We start from the raw sequence: 20,984 nt of genomic DNA, 5'->3' as shown, positions 1-20,984 counted from the left end.
TTCAACACAGGATTCTCTCTCGCTAAACCTTTCTCCTATCTTTCTGCAAGTCACTAATTTGGTTTCAAAAGCCGGCTTTGCTTTTCCGTCCTTTCTTGTAAGCGGCACAGCGTCCACTGTCAGGCTAAGACGATGCACAGAATTTTACAAACAGCTCGAAACGCTTAGGCTCCCAAGCCGCATTCCCCATGAATTCAGGGGCTGTGGCGAGGACCTGCTCAGAGGTAATCCAGTTTACAGGGAGGGGGAAGCTTTTAAAGAACACATGTAGTTGTTGAGCGTGTTTCAAAACCCACTTAGGTGCACGATTTTCTGAGACATTCAATCTGTGTCCAGTCAGGGAGCGCCTGCTTGAAGAGCACTGAAGCATTCGCCAGAGGGTCGGCTCTGTGGCGCTTCCAGATTAAAATCCTCTAAAACTGAAGAGAATCTTTCCAGCCAGGTAAACCTGCTGAAGTGCACATCTGCAGCAGTATGCAAGGGCAGTTACAGCCATGGGATACAGTGTCCCCCCCCAGTGCTTTCCTCTGCTGCTTCAAACACCCACGACACAGGGCTGGAGGAATGTGGTGGTTAGAAGTTGGGGTGGGGGAGAGAGAGGTACCCAGAATCATGAAAATTGCTAGACCGGTCAGGTGCAGCCGTTATTCAACAGCTAACACTTGATATATATTTCTGTCAAGAGAATCTATTTCTGTCAAGAGAATCTATTCAAGCCTTGAGCTAGACATGCACGTCCTTCCGGTAAGACACGAGCGTCAGGATTTACCTGTCGAAGAACTACGGCGCCTTCGATCTGCCTTGCATCTTGCAGGAAAAGGGCACCAACGGGGAGCAACAATCTGGCCTTATGGAGAGAGGCCCGCCTGCTGACCACAGAGTAAACCCTCCCCATTCTGCAGAATTCGTTCACACAAGAGTTGCCACTGCTCTCTTCCCCCAGAACATCCGGCCGGCCACCGCTAGACAGATGGAACGCAGGAACAGACAGACCCTGGGCCCGAACCAGCACAAATGCCTGGCTATATGAAGCTCAACAGGGCAAAAAAGCTGCAGGCACAGAGACCTTCAAATGGAGGCGGGGGGATGTTGAAGCCTCTAATTGCTGAGGATTCGGAAGCCGTTTCGGGGTTAAGCTGCGACAGCACGAGCGTGAGCTTATGGGACCGTCCGGCTTCTAGGCCAAATGTGAAGGTCTTTTTTTAAAAAGGGGGGGGGAATCAACGTAGCACTGGGGGGTCGGGTGCGGGGGGAAGAGATGAAGGAAGAAAAAACATCAGGAAACCATGGAAGTTCTGGCCAGTTAACATTTCCTTTAAAGATTAAGACCACAGAATCAATTCCGCTTTAAAAAAACAACAACTTATGAGACATATAAAAATAGTTTTCAGTGGCTCTGGACAAAATCAAAAAAATAAAACAGCAAAAGGAAAGAAGAAAAACGGTTAGCGAAGGTGTTTCCTTTCACATGACTGCGCATCCTCTGGAGGTCGTTCTGGGATCCCCCTAAAACAAGAAGAAGAGGAGTTGGTTTTTATGCCTCGATTTTCTCTACCTTTTAAGGAGTCTCAAACCGGCTTATAATCACCTTCCCTTCCTCCCCCCATAACAGACACCCTGTGAGGCAGGTGGGGCTGAGAGAGTTCGGAGAGAATTGTGACTGGCCCAAGGTCACCCAGCTGGCTTCACATGTAGGAGTGGGGAATCCAACCCGGTTCACCAAATTAGAGTCCGCCACCCCTAACCACTACACCACGCTGGTGGAGAGGAAAAGGAACTGATTTTGGCAAGGGACCCTGAGCATCAGCTGCTCCCCTGGCTTGGGGGGAGACTCAAGGCAGTCCTCACTAGGGTAAGAAAGGGGGCTGCTGCTGAACCCGAGAGCTGCTCAATGACTTTTTGAGGTTCCGGTTATTTTAAAGTGGGGGAGGGGCACAGATCCCCCAGTGACACCCCACCCCCAACGAAACAGTTCAAATCGGAACTGGTCTGCATGCCAGAGACTCCAAGTGCCCCGTTCTGTAAAGCCACGGATTCTCCCTGTACTTGAAATGTCAACATTTTTCTGCCAGAACCTCAGTGCAGAGATTTTGCTCGGCTGTGCTCAGCTTCACACAGTTTACAGCAGGCAAAAGCCCTGGGGGAGAAGCAGCCCAAGACTACAGAGCAAAGAGCTGGGCCCTGAACTTCTCTGACATGGTCTTGGAGCCGAGATGGACAGGAAGGCGCTGCAAAGCAGAAGTCAAAAAGGTAATGCCACAAATTAAGCAAGAAATTAAATCGAAAGAGTTTCCGTCTAGACGTTAGGAAGAACTTTCTAACAGAGCAGTTCCTTGGTGGAACAGGCTTCCTCGGGAGGTGGTGGACTCTCCTTCTTTGGAGGTTTTAAGCACAGGCTAGATGGCCATCTGACAGCAACACTGATTTGGTGAATTTAGGCAGATCATGAGAGGAAGGGCATCTTGGCCATCTTCTGGGCATGGAGTAGGGGTCACTTGTGTGAGTGTGTGGGGGGAGGTATTGTAAATTTTCTATGTTGTGCAGGGGGCTAGACTAGATGATCCTGGTGGTCCCTTCCAACTCTATGATTCTATGAAATTTGCAACTGTGTGCATACCAAGGCTCATTAACGCAATACTGGCTGCCTTTATTAAAGGGGGGGAAAGAGCCACACGTCGGCCCCCCTTCCTGCCTCCGCAGCTGCAGAAATACGACGTACTGGGAAACCCCGGACCTTGGCTTTTTAGAGGCCTAGTCACTACAAGGTAGGCAAAAATAGTTTGCCCCTTAGACATCTGACGAAGACCGCTCGGAGGTGGGCCGCTCTTTGGGCTGGGAGAAGCAAAACACCCTTTCCGCTACCTGCTGGTGAAAGAGGTCCTCCTCCCCAAACTCCGCCTCGTCGTCTTCCTCGTTCTCCCGCAGAGCACTGGACTGTGTCAAGCTCCTCACAGCTACTTCCTAAGAACGAGAGAGACACAACTTACGGTGCCACGTAACGACAGGCACGCTCAACAATCGGCAGCAATATCGCAAAATATGAGGGCTCTCGCAAACCCAGAAAAAGAAAAGAAACCGCATCATTTAGTTTTTACTCTCATACTAGAAGAGTTGGTTTTTATACGCTGACTTTCTCTACCACTTAAGGAAGAATCAAACCAGTTTACAATCACCTTCCCTTCCCCTCCCCACAACAGACACCCTGTGAGGTAGATGGGGCTTAGAGAGTTCGGAGAGAGCTGTGACTAGCCCAAGGTCATCAAGTGTCAGATAGGGCTTCTGATAGCCCCGTCCCCAAACAAGATGGTTTCCCAGCGAACAAGATGGAGTTCTCCATGCACTCCCCCCACCCTGTTTTGCACACGAGCTCCGGCCAGGGATTTACAATTGTATTGGGACCCGCCCGTGTAAATCTCCGATCTGATATCGGGTCCCACGCACAAAGACGAGAGCTCAGCCATCTCCTCCACTGATTGTTCCTAATTGTTTCTGTTTCGGTTTAACTTAACTCGTCACTGGGAGGAAGCAACTACATTGTTTCTTTGTTCCTGTAACCCAATCATGTCTATTGTATTAGCCCTATATATGTATCCATACTTCCCCAGCCATGTATTCCAGCCTTGCTCGTCTCCTTACTGAAATCATCGACTTTCGGAATAAATCCTTGAATCGCTGCTCTGTCTGGATTTGAGTTCTATTGCCTGAAACGTTGTGCATTTGCTGAAGCCTGACACCAAGCTGGCTTCATGTGTAGGAGTGGGGAAACAAATCCAGTTCACCAGATTAGCCTCCGCAGCTCATGTGGAGGAGTGGGGAATCAAACCCAGTTCTCCAGATCAGACTGTACCGCTCCAACCACCGCTCTTAACCACTACATCACGCTGGCTCTCTAAAACATCTACTAAGGTGATATTTTTCAACCATTTGTAGGTTTGGAGACCATCCAGAAGGATCAGATTCAACAACAACAAAACTTTCTCCATTATTCCAGAAATAGCAGTGGAGTAAAGCTAGATCTTACACAAGCAGGTTCAAGAGTTGAGCCAATGGCTTTCAGAAAAGGGAAGACACACACTTTAAATTAATGATCTGAGGAGGCGTCAAGAGACTACAGACGGATTGGTAGGACTTTCTCTGCCCCCACCCCAACAGCCACGAGGACCATTTCACCTTTCCCTTCACACCTTGCTCTGCCTCTCTCCAACCCCGCCTCCCAAATCTGCATCCTGTTTTACCCTCCCCAGGCTGGCTTCTGCCCCAGCTCTCCCAAACCAGTACACACACAAATTTCTGTGGTCAAGACAAAGGGGCCTGAGCAAAATCTGCAACATCGGTTGTAGGGAATTCCCAGACTTTTACAACACAGAAAAAAATCAGACACAGGAAAAGCTATGAAAAAGAAGAATTGGTTTTTATATGCTGACTTTCTCTACCACTTACGGAAGAATCAAACCGGCTTTACAATCACCCTCCCCTCCCCACAACAGATACCCTGTAAGGTGGGTGGGGCTGAGAGAGTGTGACTAGCCCAAGGCCACCCAGCTGGCTTCATGTGTAGGAGTGGGGAAACAAATCCAGTTTACTCTATGAAGCAGTTTTAAGGATAAAGGGATCCTCTCCCTTCTGTTTCCATGCGGAGACATACAAATACCAACAGTACGCCAGCAACTCTGTTGTGCCCAGTCCCCCGCTTGCTCTCAGGTGACTTTTCCCACGGCCACCTACCTCTCCATCAGAGTTCACCAGGTAAGTGTAGATGTTGGCACCGGAGCCCCAACTCCCCTGGCTTTTCCACACGAGGACCGATGGTGGACTGTGGGCCACGCCGGCATCAGCAGCCCAGATCTAGACAGGGGACAAGACAGGCATCTCCAGAGAGTGCTCATGGAGGGCGTCCTTTCCGTAGTTTCACAGAACAACTGCAAAGGCCTGGCCTCGCTGTCTGTGGCTGGCAACACCGCTCCAACCCAAGGCCATCCCGCCTCACCGCAAGGATGGCTCAAGTGGGAATATCAGATGCCTGACAAAGGCAGTGTTGCTGCAGCCTCTCTCAACCAGGGGGGTGTGTGCGCAAAAGCTGTACACATCCTATTGCCTGCAGGCAAGCTAAGTCGTGAAGCTTCCTACCGAGTGCTTCAGATTCTATTGCCACAGAAGGTCGGACCAGAACCAATGGGTTGAAATTAAATCAAAAGAGTTTCCATCTAGACATCAAGAAGAACTTTCTAACAGTTGGAGCTGTTCCTCAGTGGAACAGGCTTCCTCAGGAGGTGGTAAGTGCAGAGGCTAGATAGCCATCCGTCAGCAATGCTGATTCTATGACCTTAGGTAGATCATGAGAGGGATGTCATCTTGGCCATCTTCTGGGCATGGACGGTGGGGGGGGAGATAGTTGTGAATTTCCTGCATTGTGCAGGGGGTTGGACTAGATGACCCTGGTGGTACCTTCCAACTCTATGATTCATAAGCGGCACTGGAGTTGTGCAGGAATGGCACGGAGCTATGCAAAGAGGCTCATGCTATATCAGGCGCACAAGGCCTAGGGAAACGTGTGTGTGTGCCTGCAAACCCCCCCCCCCAAAACGCATTGGTCTAACACAGCAGTATCCGTGGGTCAGATTCCTTCACGCGCACACCTTCCTTCATGATCAAGAGTAAGCCCAAATCAACAAACACCAGAGCGCGAGTTGCACAGAGCCACGACTTACCGTGACAGTCTGCCCAGCCCTGAGGACATACTTCGGAGTAAACTTGTAAGCAATCTCTTCCCCGTCTCCAATCCTTCTTTTCAGTCTCCAGTTGCCCAGGGACTGGTCCTGACGCGGAAGAAATGACACAAAAAGGAATCTCTCAGCAGCAGCAGAAGCAGGTGATCTGGGACAGTTCGGTACCTCACAAACGGACCGTGCTCGGCCAGGCTCCCAGGAGTCCACTTCATCGGTGCCTTGGCTGGCCCGAGGCACCACTGCACACTTTAGGAACAGCAAAGGATCCGTTCCCAAGGAGCTGAGGCTCAGCGGTAGAGCATCTGCTTGGAATGCAGAAGGTCTCAGGTTCAATCCCCAGCATCTCCGATGAAAGGGACTAGGCAAGTAGGTGATGTGAAAGACCTCTGCCTGAGACCCTGGAGAGCCGCTGCCGGTCTGAGTAGACAATACTGACTTGGATGGACGATGGTCTGAGTCAGTATACGGCAACTTCATGTGTTCATGTAAGTTATTCTACTCTCTCTCAGAGGAGCAAGCATACCTTGTCTGAGCGGTTCTTCAGCTGGACGTACTTCCCTTCCAGGTCCACGTCCTCGATGCTGATGCTCCCTTTGGCCGAGGCCTGCTGGGAGACCTGGAAGGCGCTGCTGGCAGTGCTGCTGCTGCTCCCAGTCCCAATCCCACTGGAGCTGCTGCGGGAGAGCTCCTCTGCCTCGATCCGCTTGCGTTTCCCTCGGGAGAAACGAGCCATGGGGGTGCCGGCGGTGCTGCTGGAGGTGGCCCGTGAGACGGTGATGTGGGACTGAGGGCTGGGAGAAAGCTTCAACCTAACGGGGGAAGGCAGAGACCAAGTCGCACGCATGAGATCAGATGCGGCAGCGCGGGATTACTCCATGAATTGTGCACAACTGTCAGTCGAGGAAGCTGAGGGGCTGCTGGGGCAGCCCCGCCACAGGTCACAATGTTTGCTTTCTGATGGAGTTACAAAAGACATTTATGAAAGGATCTTTAGCCCACAGTGTGATTTTAGCTCCAGGGGCAGACAGGGTCTGGTTGGGCTAGTGCAAGAGATTCATCACATCTTCCTCCCTGACACCACACCCAACTCCCTTCCCAAAACATGACATAACCCCCAAGACAGAAAAGGACCCAATTATACAACGCAAAGCCTGTCGTCAGAGCCCTTTCTAAGAATTCAAATGTGATTCTGACATAGCTGATCCAAGCTTCAACTTTTGTTTTAATCACTTGACTCTGCTATTGATTTACTCCATTTTAAACACTTTGTACAAAACCTTTTCTTGTATAAAAGGCCATGAGCTGTATAGACGGACTCATTAATAACTGGACTTAAAAACAATCTCATCTGAGTAGACGGGAGAATGTTGCAAAGAGAGCGGTTTTAAGGAAAGATCAAATCAACTCTAGATCTGGATCTAACTCTAACCAGATCTGCTCAGATCAGATGCTATGTCAATCCTGCTTCACTTATCAGGTGGGAGTGATCCTCACTGAATGGACTGATTACTCTTGACGAATCTGTTTGAAGTTGGCTTCTCTTTGTAATATTCCCCTTTGTTTTCAGACTTGGCCTGATGAATGAACAGTTCACCCATCTGATGAAGGAGAGTCTGACTCAAGAAAGCTTTTTGCGGAATAAATTTTGTTAGTTTTCAACTCGCCATTGGACTTGAATTTCGCAGCTACAAACTAACACGGCTACCCCTCTGCCTTTGCCTTGTTAAGCTTAACAAAGGAGGATTCTGTGTGGATGGTCATCTCCACAGGACTGTCACACATGAACACACATGAAGCTGCCTTATACTGAATCAGACCCTTGGTCCCTCAAAGTCAGTATTGTCTACTCAGACCGGCAGCAGCTCTCCAGGGTCTCAGGCGGAGGTCTTTCACGTCACCTACTCGCCTAATCCCATTTACTGGAGATGCTGGGGATTGAACCTGGGACCTTCTGCATGCCAAGCAAATACTCTACCACTGAGCCACAGCCCGTCCCATCGGTATGCTGAGTGCCCAGGAGCCTGGTCTCTTTCAAGAAAAAATTTCCTCTCTTCAACCATGGAACAGCATGAGCATCCAGCTGTCTGAGCAGCCATTCCCAGGGAGGGAGGGAAGGCTGCCCCCCCCCTTGGAGAAGCCACAAAGACAAGGTTTAGCCATAACCTGCATTAACAAGTAATGCCCCCCCCACACACAACTTGAGGCCACATTTTCAACTTTGGGACTCCCCCTAGCTAAAGCTGAGCCAACAAACCCTGAAAACCTTCCGCAGAGGATCTTGCCAGGCTGACTGTGGAGACCCCTCTCTCTCTTCCCCTTGGGGAAAGATCCCTTGGTGGGACTCCTCCCTACCTCTCCTCTTCGCCTTCCAGGAGCTTCCGGTAAGCGCTGATCTCCATGTCCAGGGCCAGCTTGACGTCCAGGAGCTCCTGGTACTCCAAGAGCTGCTGCTGCATCTGGTCCCGCATTTCCGTCATCTCCCTCTCCTTGGCATCCAGCATCTTCCTGAACTTCTCTCGCTCGTTGGCCATCAGCTCTTCCAGCTCCCGGATCCGTTCCTCAGCAGCATTAGCCTGCCCCGGGGGAGGGGGGAAGAGGAGGAGAGTGCTCAATGAGGGCAGCTTAAGATTGGGGTCTAGGAAGTGCAAGTCCTGGAGGGTGTGGGCAGAACTGGCCTCGGCTTTTACGGTAAAGGCGCTACAGCTCCATGGGCTACAAGGGGAGGAGAAGCTCTACTGACTCAACTGTCTGATGCAGAGCACTGGTGTGGGTATCTCTTGCACAATTATCTAACGATAAGACAGAGGCCTTTTATGAGGCTGTTTATTTGGTCAGTTTCTCAGAGAATGTTGGTCAGTTTCAGACCTCACCCTGATCCAACGGGTTTTGTTTGCGAATAGTGAAAATGCTGAAATAATCACAAACTACCTTGGTTAGTTTCACAGCTTTAGTCAGTTTCAGACCTCAGCCTGATCCAACAGGAACTACGCTGCTGCTTATTTGGTCAGTGTTGGTCAGTTTCAGACCTAAGCCTGATCGAACAGGTTTTTTTTGTTTGCAACTAGCAACAATGCTGAAATAATCACAAATGACCTATGTGGCTGCTTATTGGGTCAGTTTCACAGTGAGTGTTGGTCAGTTTCAGACCCCTGTGCAGTGATTTGAGAATTCAACTGCAAATACTGTGCATCGAGAGAGCAATATATCATAGAATCATAGAGTTGGAAGGGACCACCAGGGCCATCAAGTCCAACCCCCTGCACAACGCAGGAAACTCACAACTACCTCCCCCCTCCACACCTCTAGTGACCAGAAGATGGCCAAGATGCCCTCCCTCTCATCATCTGCCTAAGGTCACAAAATCAGCATTGCTGACAGATGGCCATCTAACCTCTTCTTAAAAAACTCCAGGGAAGGAGAGCTTACCACCTCCCAAGGAAGCCTGTTCCACTGAGGAACCGCTCTAACTATTAGAAAATTCTTCCTAATGTCTAGACGGAAACTCTTTTGATTTAATTTCAACCTGTTGGTTCTGGTCCGACCTTCTTGAGCAACAGAAAACAACTCGGCACCCTCCTCTATATGACAGCCCTTCAAGTACTTGAACATGCTTATCATATCCCCTCTCAGTCTTCTCCTCTTCAGGCTAAACATACTCAGCTCCTTCAACCTTTCCTCATAGGACTTGGTCTCCAGATCCCTCACCATCTTTGTTGCCTGTGAGAGCCAGGTGCCTCCGTTCCCCCTTGCTCCTTTTGCATTCCCTATCTCGAATCCTTTGAACTCGTAAAAGCAGTTCACACCTCCCTTTTGCTTTCCCGGACCTCGGCACCTCTTCAGCTTCACCCAGGTGCCAGGCCTGCCCTCCCCTGTGGCGTATCCTGCCTGCACTCCCTCGGGCCGATTATGGCCTTGAGGAACTGTGACTCCTAACAGTCTCTCAGGGACCTGTTTGATGTTTTGTATTGCGCCCATCTGTCATGTACCTTCCCCCCACTGTAGTGTGAATCCTGCTGCCCTGTAGTCTATATATTCTGTGACCCTGATAAGGTATCTCACTTGCAACTTCTGATCTGTGTCTGTCTTCCCTATCTGAAGCCTTCAATAAATCCTTTGTTTCTGCATCCAAGTCTGAGCAAGTGATTTTGCGAAGTTAGCACAGCTAGGCTGGGACTCTCACATTAAGTTGCAAGTCTTTGCCTCTTTGTCTGCACCTGTACCTGAAGGACAGCAATGCCAGACAACGAGGATACCACCACACCCCCGGCCTCCCCGGACAAGACCGAGCCTCCGACGAAGCCGGACCCGAAGGAGGAGGTCCCCAAGCGAAAGGTTCCTGGCCCCTCGCACCCGGGGACCAAGCCAAAGACCACTTTCAACTCCTGGCTGGACTCTCCTAAGGGTTGGTCGCTCTCTCGGAATGAGGCGAAGCACCGTCGCATGGCCCTGTCGGGCACCAGGCTCGAGGACGACCCCGCACGCTTGGAAGTCGTATTGGAGGAGGAACGGAGGCAGTGGCAGGAGGAACGCCAAGCCATGCTGGAACGCATGGATGCCATGCAGGCCGTGATGGAGGGGATGGCTCACACCATGGATGCGCTGAAGATTCAGCCCCCTACCGACACCCCCCCAGATGGGACACCAGCGGCACCCCCTGCGCCTCCCAGCGCCCCGGCCCGTCGGGACCTAAAGATCACGTATGATGGGTCGGGGGACCAGCTGACTTTCTTTTTAGTCCAAGTGGACATTTTTATGCGGGAACAAGGACGGACCTTCAACTCGGAGGAGTCTCAGGTCCAGTACGTAGCCTCCCTATTGCAAGGGGAGGCAGCCGCCTGGATGGTGTTACAGTATGAGCTGCGTTCCCCGGTTTTGCGTAACCTGGACGAGTTCATGATTGCCCTTCGCAACCGGTTCGAGGATCCGAACCTGGGAGAGAGGGCCAAGGCTACCCTGATGCAACTCCGCCAAGGGACTAAGTCGGTGGCGCAGTATGCAAGCGAGTTCCAATCCTTGTCGAGCCGAATTTTGGATTGGAGCGAGGCTACCCGGGTGCAATGCTTCCGGGAGGGATTAAACCCGGACCTGCAACATTGGGCCTTCATGCAAGGCAACCCCCCGGACGTCGAAGGCTGGGTGCGCCACGCCGCCGACATCGAGAATCGCAAGCAACTTCTCGCCTTGTCTAAACAGCGCACCGGCCGCGACTTTAAGCCCAGGGGTGACCGGCCCAGCACACCTCGGGATCCCCGCGCTCCAGGCAGCGGCGGCCCTTCAGCAGCGGAACGCCGCAAGCGCTTTGAGACGGGAGTCTGCTTGGTGTGCGGAGGTAAGGGTCACTTCGCCTCCCAATGCCCGTCTCGGGCCAGTCGCCCGATGCCTCCACGCCCGACCCCTCCCGAACCGGAGAAAGCCCCCGGGGAGGGCCAAGGTCGACGCCGGAGCAGCGCCCCGGGGCGCCGGAGCACGCCTTCCGCTCTACAGGTGAGCGCCCATGGCGAAGTCTCTACTTCATCGGGTCCATCGGGACCCCGGATTACAAATGCTGTCTTTGACTCGGCTGAGTCACGGAGTACCACTACTACCTCCCCTTCGTCCAGCGAGGAAGAAGAATGGGAAACGCCGGCAAAAAACGCCGGCGGTCTGCTGTAAGAGGGGCTCCTCAGCAGACCGTCCCTATCGTTGTGCAAGGAGCTCCACCAATGGTAAGCGCCCAAGAGGATAATGTGTATATCCGGGCCCGTCTCTCCCTCCCGAAAGGGGGTCCCGCTTTAGAATTTCCCGCGCTAGTTGACTCTGGGTGCGCTCGCACCCTGATTAGCGAGGAAACTGCCAAGAAGCTGGGCGTTCGACGCAAACGGCTCCCGGGCCCCCTTCGATTCTCTCAGATGGACGGTAGTGACTTTAAGAAGGGACCCGTCACTCACCGGACCTCCGAGGTGGTCATGGCGGTGGGGGAACATTGGGAACGACTGTATTTCACCATTGCCCCCATAGTGACACCCGTAGTTTTAGGGATGAATTGGTTGCGGGGGCACAACCCTTCCATTGACTGGGTCAAGCGAACGCTCACTTTCCCCGAGGACCCCTGCGCGGCGCACGACAAGGACAGAGTTCTGTGCGCCCCGGCCGCCGCGCTAGTGGGGTCCCCGGGGCCTCTCCCCGGACCACCCCAACTGCCCTCGGAGTACTCTCAGTTCGCCGATGTGTTCGATGTGAGGGAATGTGATGAACTGCCCCCACACCGAGAGACTGATTGCGCCATCGAAATTGTGGGAGAGGGCAAACTGTCAAAAGGGAAAGTTTACCCCATGAGCCCCAGCGAGAAGGCCGTGTTGCGGGACTACTTAGACACCAATTTAGCGAGGGGTTTCATACGGCCCTCCAAGGCTCCGTATTCCGCCCCCGCCTTTTTCGTCAAAAAGAAAACGGGGGACTTGAGACTTTGTATTGACTTTCGCAGACTGAACGCAGTTACTCAGTCTAACGCATACCCCCTCCCTCTTATTCCAGACCTTCTAGCACAACTGAAGGAGGGCCGGATCTTCACCAAACTGGACTTGGTGGAGGCTTACCACCGCATCCGCATTAAGGAGGGGGACGAACCCAAAACTGCCTTTTCCAGTTGTTTTGGCATGTTTGAGTACTTAGTAATGCCGTTCGGACTTTCTGGGGCTCCGAGTGTGTTCATGCAATTAATTAATGAGGTGTTACATGATTTGTTATTTCGGGGGGTGGTAGTATTTTTGGATGATATACTCATTTATTCTGAAACCATGGAAGAACATGTCCGACTGGTACGGGAGGTCCTCCAGCGTTTGCGGAACCACAGATTGTATGCCAAAGTGTCCAAGTGTGAATTTCACCAACCCTCTATCACCTTTCTGGGCTATGTAATTTCCCACCAGGGGTTAGAAATGGATCCCGGGAAGGTTCAGGCCGTAAGGGATTGGGACCCCCCCACCACTCGCCGCCAACTCCAACAGTTTCTGGGGTTTGCCAATTTCTATCGCAACTTCATTCCCAATTTCGCCCAGGTGGCCCTTCCCCTCACTTCCCTGTTGCGTACCAAGGGGAAGGGGGCGAACGCTGCGCTACCTTCGGCTCGGTTGCAGTGGTCGCCTTCTTGCCAGCAGGCGTTTGAAGAGTTAAAAGTGCTCTTTTCATCCGAGCCGGTGCTGGCACACCCAGACTGCACCAAGCCTTTTGTGGTCCAAGTGGACGCCTCGGATGTGGCGATGGGGGGGGCCCTCCTGCAGAAGGGCGATGATGGGGTATTGCGCCCGTGCGCCTATTTTTCCAAAAAGTTTTCCCAGGCGGAGATCAACTGGGCTATTTGGGAAAAAGAGGCGGCGGCAGTCAAGCATGCCCTCACCATCTGGAGGCATTTCCTGGAGGGGGCAGAATTCCCGTTTGAGGTGTGTACCGATCACAAGAATCTGGAGGCTCTCAAGGGAGCTCGAAAGCTCAACGCCAAACAGATTCGGTGGGCTCAGTTTTTCGCCAAGTTTCGCTTCACCCTCAAACACGTTCCCGGAAAGGAAAATGCCTTAGCCGATGCCCTGTCCCGCCTTCCCCAATACCGCAATGATTTCGACCGTCCGGTGGACTCCCTGTTCACCCCCGAGCAACGGGGAGAGGTTCCCAGCCTGGCGGTCACCACCCGATCCCAAGCCCGCCACCCGTGTTCCCCCTTGTTCAAAGGGATCCCGGAGGTTTTCCAACAAAAACTCCGGAAGTCTTCCCTGCAGGAGGCGGAGCAGCAGACTCTCCCCCCCGGGCTGGAACAACGGGATTCTCACTGGGTGAGAGGGGGGAAACTCTATGCCCCAGCCCCTCTCCGCAAGGAGGTTTTGGGACTAGTCCGCGGGGCTAAACTGGCTGGGCACTTTGGGTTCGTGAAGACCCTTCACCTAGTTAGGCGGCAGTTCTGGTGGCCCAGCATACGGGCCGATGTCGAACTATACGTGCGCAGTTGCCCCATCTGCGCCACGGCCAAGAAAAGAATGGGAAAGCCCCCGGGGCTCCTGAAACCTCTCGAGACACCCTCTCGGCCATGGGAGGTGATTGCCATGGACTTTATCACCGATTTGCCCCCCAGCAGGGGAAAAACTGTCCTTTGGGTAATCACGGACCTTTTCTCTAAACAGGTCCATTTTGTACCCTGTGCCGGGCTCCCCTCGGCCCAGGGATTGGCTAAACTTTTTATTACGCACGTCCTCAGACTTCACTCGATCCCTAGAAAGGTCCTCTCCGACAGAGGGGTTCAGTTTGTCGCCAAGTTTTGGCGAGCCTTCCTGAAACTAATGGGGGTGGAAGAGCAAGGGCTTTCTTCGGCGTACCACCCTCAAACTGATGGACAAACCGAACGGGTCAATGCTGTGGTCGAGTGTTACCTCCGATGCTATGTCAATTATCACCAGGACGATTGGGTTGACTTGCTTCCTTTCGCAGAGTATGCCTATAACAATGCCCCCCATTCCTCCACTGGTTTCAGCCCGTTCCAGGTAGTGTACGGAACGGAGTTCGGCCCTTTTGGTTCCGCCCCTATCACGCCCGATCTCGAGACTATCCCCGAAGCCCAAGAATGGGTGCAGGTAGTTCAGTCCACCTGGCCCTGGCTGCAAAAGAACCTCGAGCGGGCCAAGCGCAAATATAAGGAACAGGCCGACAAACATCGATCCCCGGGCTGGCAACTCAAAGTGGGGGAGCTGGTTTATCTCTCCACCAAGAACCTTCGCTCTCTCCGACCCTGTAAAAAACTCAACGATCGGTTTGTAGGGCCTTTTCCCATCTCCCGGGTGATCAATGAAGTCACTGTGGAATTGGAGCTGCCCAAGACACTTCGGGGCGTCCACCCCGTCTTCCATATTAGTCTGCTCAAACCCTATGTCTCTGCTCCCCAATTCCACTCTCCTTCCCAGCCCGAAATTCCTACGGTGGTGGGCGGAGACACTCATTTAGAAGTCTCCAAGGTGTTAGACTCCAAATGGAAGAAGGGAAAACTGTTCTATTTTGTCCGGTGGAAACATTTAGGACCGGCACATGATGAATGGGTGGCAGCCCCTCACATGGCCGCCCCCCGACTCATTCGGGAGTTTCACAACGCCTACCCCGATAAGCCACAGCCTCCCGACCTTGCGGGAGGGGGGCCTTAAGGGGGGCAGTATGTGAGAGCCAGGTGCCTCCGTTCCCCCTTGCTCCTTTTGCATTCCCTATCTCGAATCCTTTGAACTCGTAAAAGCAGTTCACACCTCCCTTTTGCTTTCCCGGACCTCGGCGCCTCTTCAGCTTCACCCAGGTGCCAGGCCTGCCCTCCCCTGTGGCGTATCCTGCCTGCACTCCCTCGGGCCGATTATGGCCTTGAGGAACTGTGACTCCTAACAGTCTCTCAGGGACCTGTTTGATGTTTTGTATTGCGCCCATCTGTCATGTACCTTCCCCCCACTGTAGTGTGAATCCTGCTGCCCTGTAGTCTATATATTCTGTGACCCTGATAAGGTATCTCACTTGCAACTTCTGATCCGTGTCTGTCTTCCCTATCTGAAGCCTTCAATAAATCCTTTGTTTCTGCATCCAAGTCTGAGCAAGTGATTTTGCGAAGTTAGCACAGCTAGGCTGGGACTCTCACATTGCCCTTCTCTGGACACGTTCCAGCTTGTCTACATCTTTCTTAAATTGTGGTGCCCAAAACTGAACACAGTACTCTAGTTGAGGTCTAACCAGAGCAGAGTAAAGCGATACCATCACTTCGCGTGATCTGGACACTATACTTCTGTTGATGCAGCCCAAGACTGCGTTTGACTTTTTAGTTACAGCATCACACTGCTGACTCATGTTCAGTGCTGGGTCTACTAAGACCCCAAGATCCTTTTCACACACACTACTGCTCAAACAAGTCTCCCCCATCCTATAATTATGCATTTGATTTTTTCTACCTAAATGCAGAACTTTACATTTGTCTTTGTTGAAGGGCATTTTATTAGTTCTAGCCCATTTCTCCAGCCTGTCAAGATCATCCTGCATTTTGGCTCTGTCTTCTACTGTATTTGCTACCCCTCCCAATTTAGTATCATCTGCAAATTTAATAAGCACCCCCTCTATTCCTTCATCCAAATCATTTATAAAGATGTTGAACAACACAGGGCCCAGCACAGATCCCTGAGGAACTCCACTAGTCACTTCTCTCCAAGTGGACGAGGAACCATTAACTAGCACTCTGGGTACGATCTGTCAACCAGTTGCAGATCCACCTAACAATAATAGGATCACATTTTCCCAATTTGTCAACTAGAATACTATGTGGAACCTTATCAAAAGCCTTACTGAAATCTAGATAAACTATGTCTATAGCATTCCCCTGATCCAGTAAGGTAGTAACTTTCTCAAATATCCAATGGAAACAACCTGTGCATAAAAGGCCAGAGACAGCTTGTATAAAGAGGACCTTTTGAATGTTCTAACATCAAAACTCCAGGACAGAAACCTAGCAGTACAAACAGAGAACCGTCCTCAAATTCAGAGAATTTGGGGTCCTATGACTGCAATTATAGCTCAGATCACAGCATCCTAACTCTCTTTTCTTCTTGACTTACCGTGGAGCTGTGGGACATGGAAAAGATGCCCTCACTGGATTAAAACCAAAGGGGAAATGGTGTGCGTGGGGCGGTGGTGGTGGAAGCCGTTACAGAAGCAGCTGTGCAGAAAGAAATGTTCACGTGTTTCCCCCTCACCTGCTTTTGCAGCCCAGAGAGCTGGTAGCTGAGAGACTCTATCCTCATGCGGGCCTCCTTCAGTTCCTCCCGCGCGGCGCTGGCAGCCTTGTCATTTTGATCGGAGCAGAGCTTGGCATTCTCCAGCTGGAACAATGGGGGACACCACATGGCACTCCTCAGAGCTGATCTCAACAGCTGGTTATTACCTACCCATTGCCTCCAAAGCGGGGTGGAATAAATGTAAATGGAAGCCCTTCCTTTTTAGGGGCCCAAGTGCAGATTGGGGTTGAGGTAATAAAGCAAGAGGGTTTCTGAAGCAAGAAGAAAACTCTGCGGAAATGCCACCCCTGCCAGCCAGTTCAAATGGGCTGAGACACATCCAAGACTGCGCCGGCTTGAGCCCTTCCCATCCACGGTGCCAACAGCTTCTTATTAACCCCTTTTTACAGCTGAACGACTGACCTCTCCGAGGCTTCGACAGAACAGGATGATAGCCAGACTCTTGGGAAGGAGCCTTTGCAGGCAGCTCACGGGCAGGACTCACCTTGGCCTGGTAGGTCTGCTCCAGCTCCAGCTTGTAGAGTCGGACTTGCTCTTCATGCTGGCCACGCAAATCCTCCAGGGCCTGGGCCATCTTGGACTGGTAGTCCTGCTTTGGGCCGCTGTCTACTTCTACCAACTGGCGCTCGTGCCGCTTCCGGGTCTCCCTCACTTCCTGCAGGAAACCAATTCAAATGCGGCCCCAGGTTAAGGGGCCCAAAACGCAAGGGCGAAAGAGTGGCTGGACTCCCAAAGTGGGGTGACGAAGCCAAGCCAAGGTCTGTTGACCCTGCCCGCCAGGCCGTTCTGAGGGAACATGGGTGGAACCACCTCTGAAGCTGGAATGCCAATGCACATTTCCTTGCATATTATGACTGAATCGTCTGCCCTGGAAATGCTCAACGCTAACTTGAAAGCCATCCCTAACCTGGATAGCCCTGGGATCACCCCAGGCTAGCCCAATCTCGTCAGTTCTCAGAAGCTAAGCAGGGTCAGCCCTGCTTAGTATTTGTGTGGGCAACCACCATGGAACACCAGGGTTGTGATGCAGAGGCAGGCATGGCAAACCACCTCTCAATGTCTCTTGCCTTGAGAACCCTACAGGGTTGTCTTAAGTCAGCTGTGACTTGATGGCACACACACACAATTTGAAAGCCAATCCCAATGGCATCTTTAGCATCTTCTTATCCTCTCCCTGCCCCCTCCACTTTCATCCAACATAGCAGGCTGGGTACCAGCCAAAGGGCTGTTAAGTGTCTCTGCAGCTGCAGGCCCCCCCCCCATGCCAATGCAGGTAACACAACTGGGCCCCTCTGTGCCCTGCTTGTGACTCTGGAAACCCCGCCTGCCCGGGTGCCATGGAATAACCTCCCCTCCCCCACCTCAGCAGGAGCCTTCCAGTCTGATCAGCCCACCTCTTCAAAAATGCTCTTCCTGAAGTCGAGCTCCTCCTGCAGGCTCTGGCAGCGGTTCTCCAGGTCCACCCTCATCAGCGTCTCCTTCTCCAGCTGCTTCTTGGCCACCGCATGGGCGTCTTCGGACTGGGTGGGAAGAGGTCAGAGTCAGGGAGGAGTCCGTTTGTGCGATATGGGGAGGAAGCAACACTGGCACACACTCAGAAACATTAGGAATTTCATCAGCAAGCCAATCATTTTTAATTTTTGTCCTAACTCAGGATGCATCTTTCTCCAAGTGCTGAGAGGCCATCTGCCGCCAGAACGGACACACCCATACAGAAAAATCTCTCCCAGGCACCTACACCAGGGGTGTCAAACTCAATTTTTTGCGAAGGCCGGACATAAACGCCACTTGGTCGGGCCGGGCCATGCCTTGCCAGCCCCCACCCCCCCGATCGTGGCCAGAGCTTTCAAGGGGCCAGAACCAGCCCAAGGGCCTTATGTTTGACACCCCTGACGTTCATCAGTTCTGTGGAATAAATTTCAGCTAAGAAGTTTTAATTTGATTTTGAATAGATGTGCAATTAATTGTTACAGTTTTGAAATTTTATTGCTACTATCTTCTTTAGTGAGTCATGCAAACCCCTATTTTGAATAATGCTTTTTATAGGATAGGGTAGGGGACGCTGGGCTTGGGTTTGTGGAATCAAGGGGGCAGTGGCCCGAAAGGTTAGAACAGTGGTTCCCAAACCTATCATAGTAATTTCCAATGATAAGATCACCTTCTAAAACAACTCTGCGTGCTTTAATAATGCCTCAGTGTGTGAAGTTGTGAGTTGCTGGGCGGGGGAAGAGAGGAAGGTTGTTCATAAACACACACACACACACACACACACACACACACACACACACACACACACTGTATGGTTAAAAAATAAGGGGCATGTACACCAGAGAGAAAATATTGCCCCTAATTAAACGAGGTATCCGTGGTACACTAGCACCATCTACTGGCCACCAGTGGAAGTATCAGAACATATTTCAGAGTCTAGTCACAAAAATTTACACGTTGCAGCATACGGCGGGGAGGGGAGGGATAAAACCAGGAACAGCATAGCAATAAGACAAGCAACCCTATAGCTACACATGGCTCTCAGGCTACACAATCAGGACCCAAAGAGACATCACTCAAAAGACATTTAACTCCAACCCTGACAGATGGAACTAAGCCCTGCCCCGAAAACAAGACTGCCAAGCCGCAGAAAGAATAGCCCCTGTACACTCCCAACAACATGAGCCCCAGGGTTCATCTGAGCACTCTGAAACAGCATCACTGGGAGAAGAAGCATCAGGAATCCCAGCCAAGGTCAGTCCATATGCAGCACTGAAGCTTCTGCCCTTCCCAGAAAAGGCACGGGCGAGACACCGATAGCTCAATAGGAAAGGTATATGCTCTGGCTTCATGCAATCCCAAGTACTCAGCTTTATATATAACAATGAATAGTAAATATGTGCATTTTCTGAAAACCTCCCCTGAATTCTGCACTGCAAACCCAACAAGCTAGCCTGCGAAAGAACGCTGGTTCTGTTTTCTAAATGAGACGATTGTAATGCTTTTGGAACCGTGAACAGAGAATTCTGGTGATTTTCGTTCCTGCAGAAACCAAGTGCATTCGAGCATGGCCCTACATGCTAAAATCCCCAACTTCGGTTCTATGCTAAACATATCTAGATTAAGGAAGAAGGTATTCCCATTACCGACTGAAGAAATGCAACGCTGTAGAATCCAGCAGGTGAATAGGAAATGCACCCTCCTTCCCTGGCAGCGCTGCATCTAGCCGGTTAAGACGGGCATTTCCAAATCTAAGCAGTGCCCCAGCATTTCACCTGAGTCACACCGCCCACCATCAAAGCCTGTGTGCGGCACCACTGCAGTTTTACCTTCGCCAGCTGGGAACGCAAATCCGCCACCTCTGCCTCCAGGTTGCGCTTCTCAGTCAGGGTGGCCGTGAGCTCCGCTTCGCTTCTGTGGAAGAGGACTTCAAGCTCTTTGATGCGACCCTGGGACGTGGACCACTCGCCATCTTTCTTTTTATAGCTAGGGAAACCAACAAGAGAGACGTCAGCTTTGCCACCGGGGTCCTGGTGGATGCAGATCTTCTGACCTCCCGGGGGGGTGGGAGCAACCAGAAGAAAAGGGCCTGACAGCCCCGCTCCTTCACAGTTTTATTTGGAAAATTACAGGCTTTTCCGGAGACCTGCTGGAGGAGGCCCACAAGTAAAAGCGACATTAGAAAAATCATTATAAATTATCAATATTAAAAGCAAGCTGTTAAAATAAGCTAGGAGAGTATAAAACCAGCATAAAATGATACTCAGAACAGTCTTCAGGCTAGAAGCAGACCATAAAAACAGCTAACAAACAAGACAGAACCTGGGTTAAAAAAACTGTTTTGTCCTGGTGACTGAAAGATGTTACAGTAGGGAGAGGGCATTCCAAAAGCAAGCTACCACCACTGAAAAAAGCCCTGACTCTAGTTGAGAGCGGCCTCATCTCTGCAGGTGAAGTATGGAAATCAGAGCTTGGGAAGAAGCACCTAGCTCATGAGCTGGAGGAGTATGGAAGGAGGTGTCCCTTTCAGATAACAGGCTTTATAGCCCCGAAATAGGCTCAGCTGACCTGGACTATAGCTAACAAAAAGCAACAAAAGATCCAGGGATAGTGCAAAGAAGGAAAATGCAGCTGCCAAGAGATGCAGACACCAGGGACACCCCCCCCTTAAAGTGCAAACAAAGGAAGGAGTCAGATTTCAAATAGTGAAACCCAGTGGAGGTTGAAGGGTTAAGCCTTTCCTTGCACAAGGCAAATTGAGGCTGCATGAGCCGGCAACATTAAATTTATCTACTGATCTTCATCTCCTCTGTTGGAGCCTTGCTCTTGACAAATCCCCAGCAGCCAAATCCCTGATGAAGAATATGGGGTGGGGCCTGGTGCTGCCATACATTTCACAGTGCTGCCTGCTTAATCCAATCACGGTAAATTCTGGGCCACATAACCAAATTGCGGGCCCCTTCTACAGAGGAAGAACTGCTGTTCTGAAAAGCTA

The 20,984-nt window shown here is 51.5% G+C and overlaps 1 protein-coding gene across 1 annotated transcript in view; it reads right to left on the bottom strand.

The window, feature by feature from the left end:
- Window positions 1-1,457: 1,457 nt before the first annotated feature.
- Window positions 1,458-20,984, bottom strand: part of LMNB2 (lamin B2) — a 34,203-nt gene continuing 14,676 nt past the window's right edge. Inside the window, exons 3-12 of the mRNA XM_056845275.1 lie at window positions 19,819-19,975; window positions 17,896-18,021; window positions 16,986-17,156; window positions 16,460-16,585; window positions 8,079-8,299; window positions 6,250-6,535; window positions 5,709-5,816; window positions 4,726-4,845; window positions 2,863-2,961; window positions 1,458-1,506 (exon numbers count right to left, since the gene is read on the bottom strand). Coding sequence (XP_056701253.1) covers window positions 1,465-1,506; window positions 2,863-2,961; window positions 4,726-4,845; window positions 5,709-5,816; window positions 6,250-6,535; window positions 8,079-8,299; window positions 16,460-16,585; window positions 16,986-17,156; window positions 17,896-18,021; window positions 19,819-19,975 — 1,456 coding nt within the window. The 3' untranslated portion in view covers window positions 1,458-1,464. The remainder of the gene's footprint in view (window positions 1,507-2,862; window positions 2,962-4,725; window positions 4,846-5,708; window positions 5,817-6,249; window positions 6,536-8,078; window positions 8,300-16,459; window positions 16,586-16,985; window positions 17,157-17,895; window positions 18,022-19,818; window positions 19,976-20,984) is intronic.

The sequence above is a fragment of the Euleptes europaea genome, chromosome 2, assembly GCF_029931775.1.
Source record: "Euleptes europaea isolate rEulEur1 chromosome 2, rEulEur1.hap1, whole genome shotgun sequence".
In the NCBI taxonomy this organism is placed as follows: domain Eukaryota; kingdom Metazoa; phylum Chordata; class Lepidosauria; order Squamata; family Sphaerodactylidae; genus Euleptes; species Euleptes europaea.
This window is presented reverse-complemented; position numbering and strand designations above follow the sequence as displayed.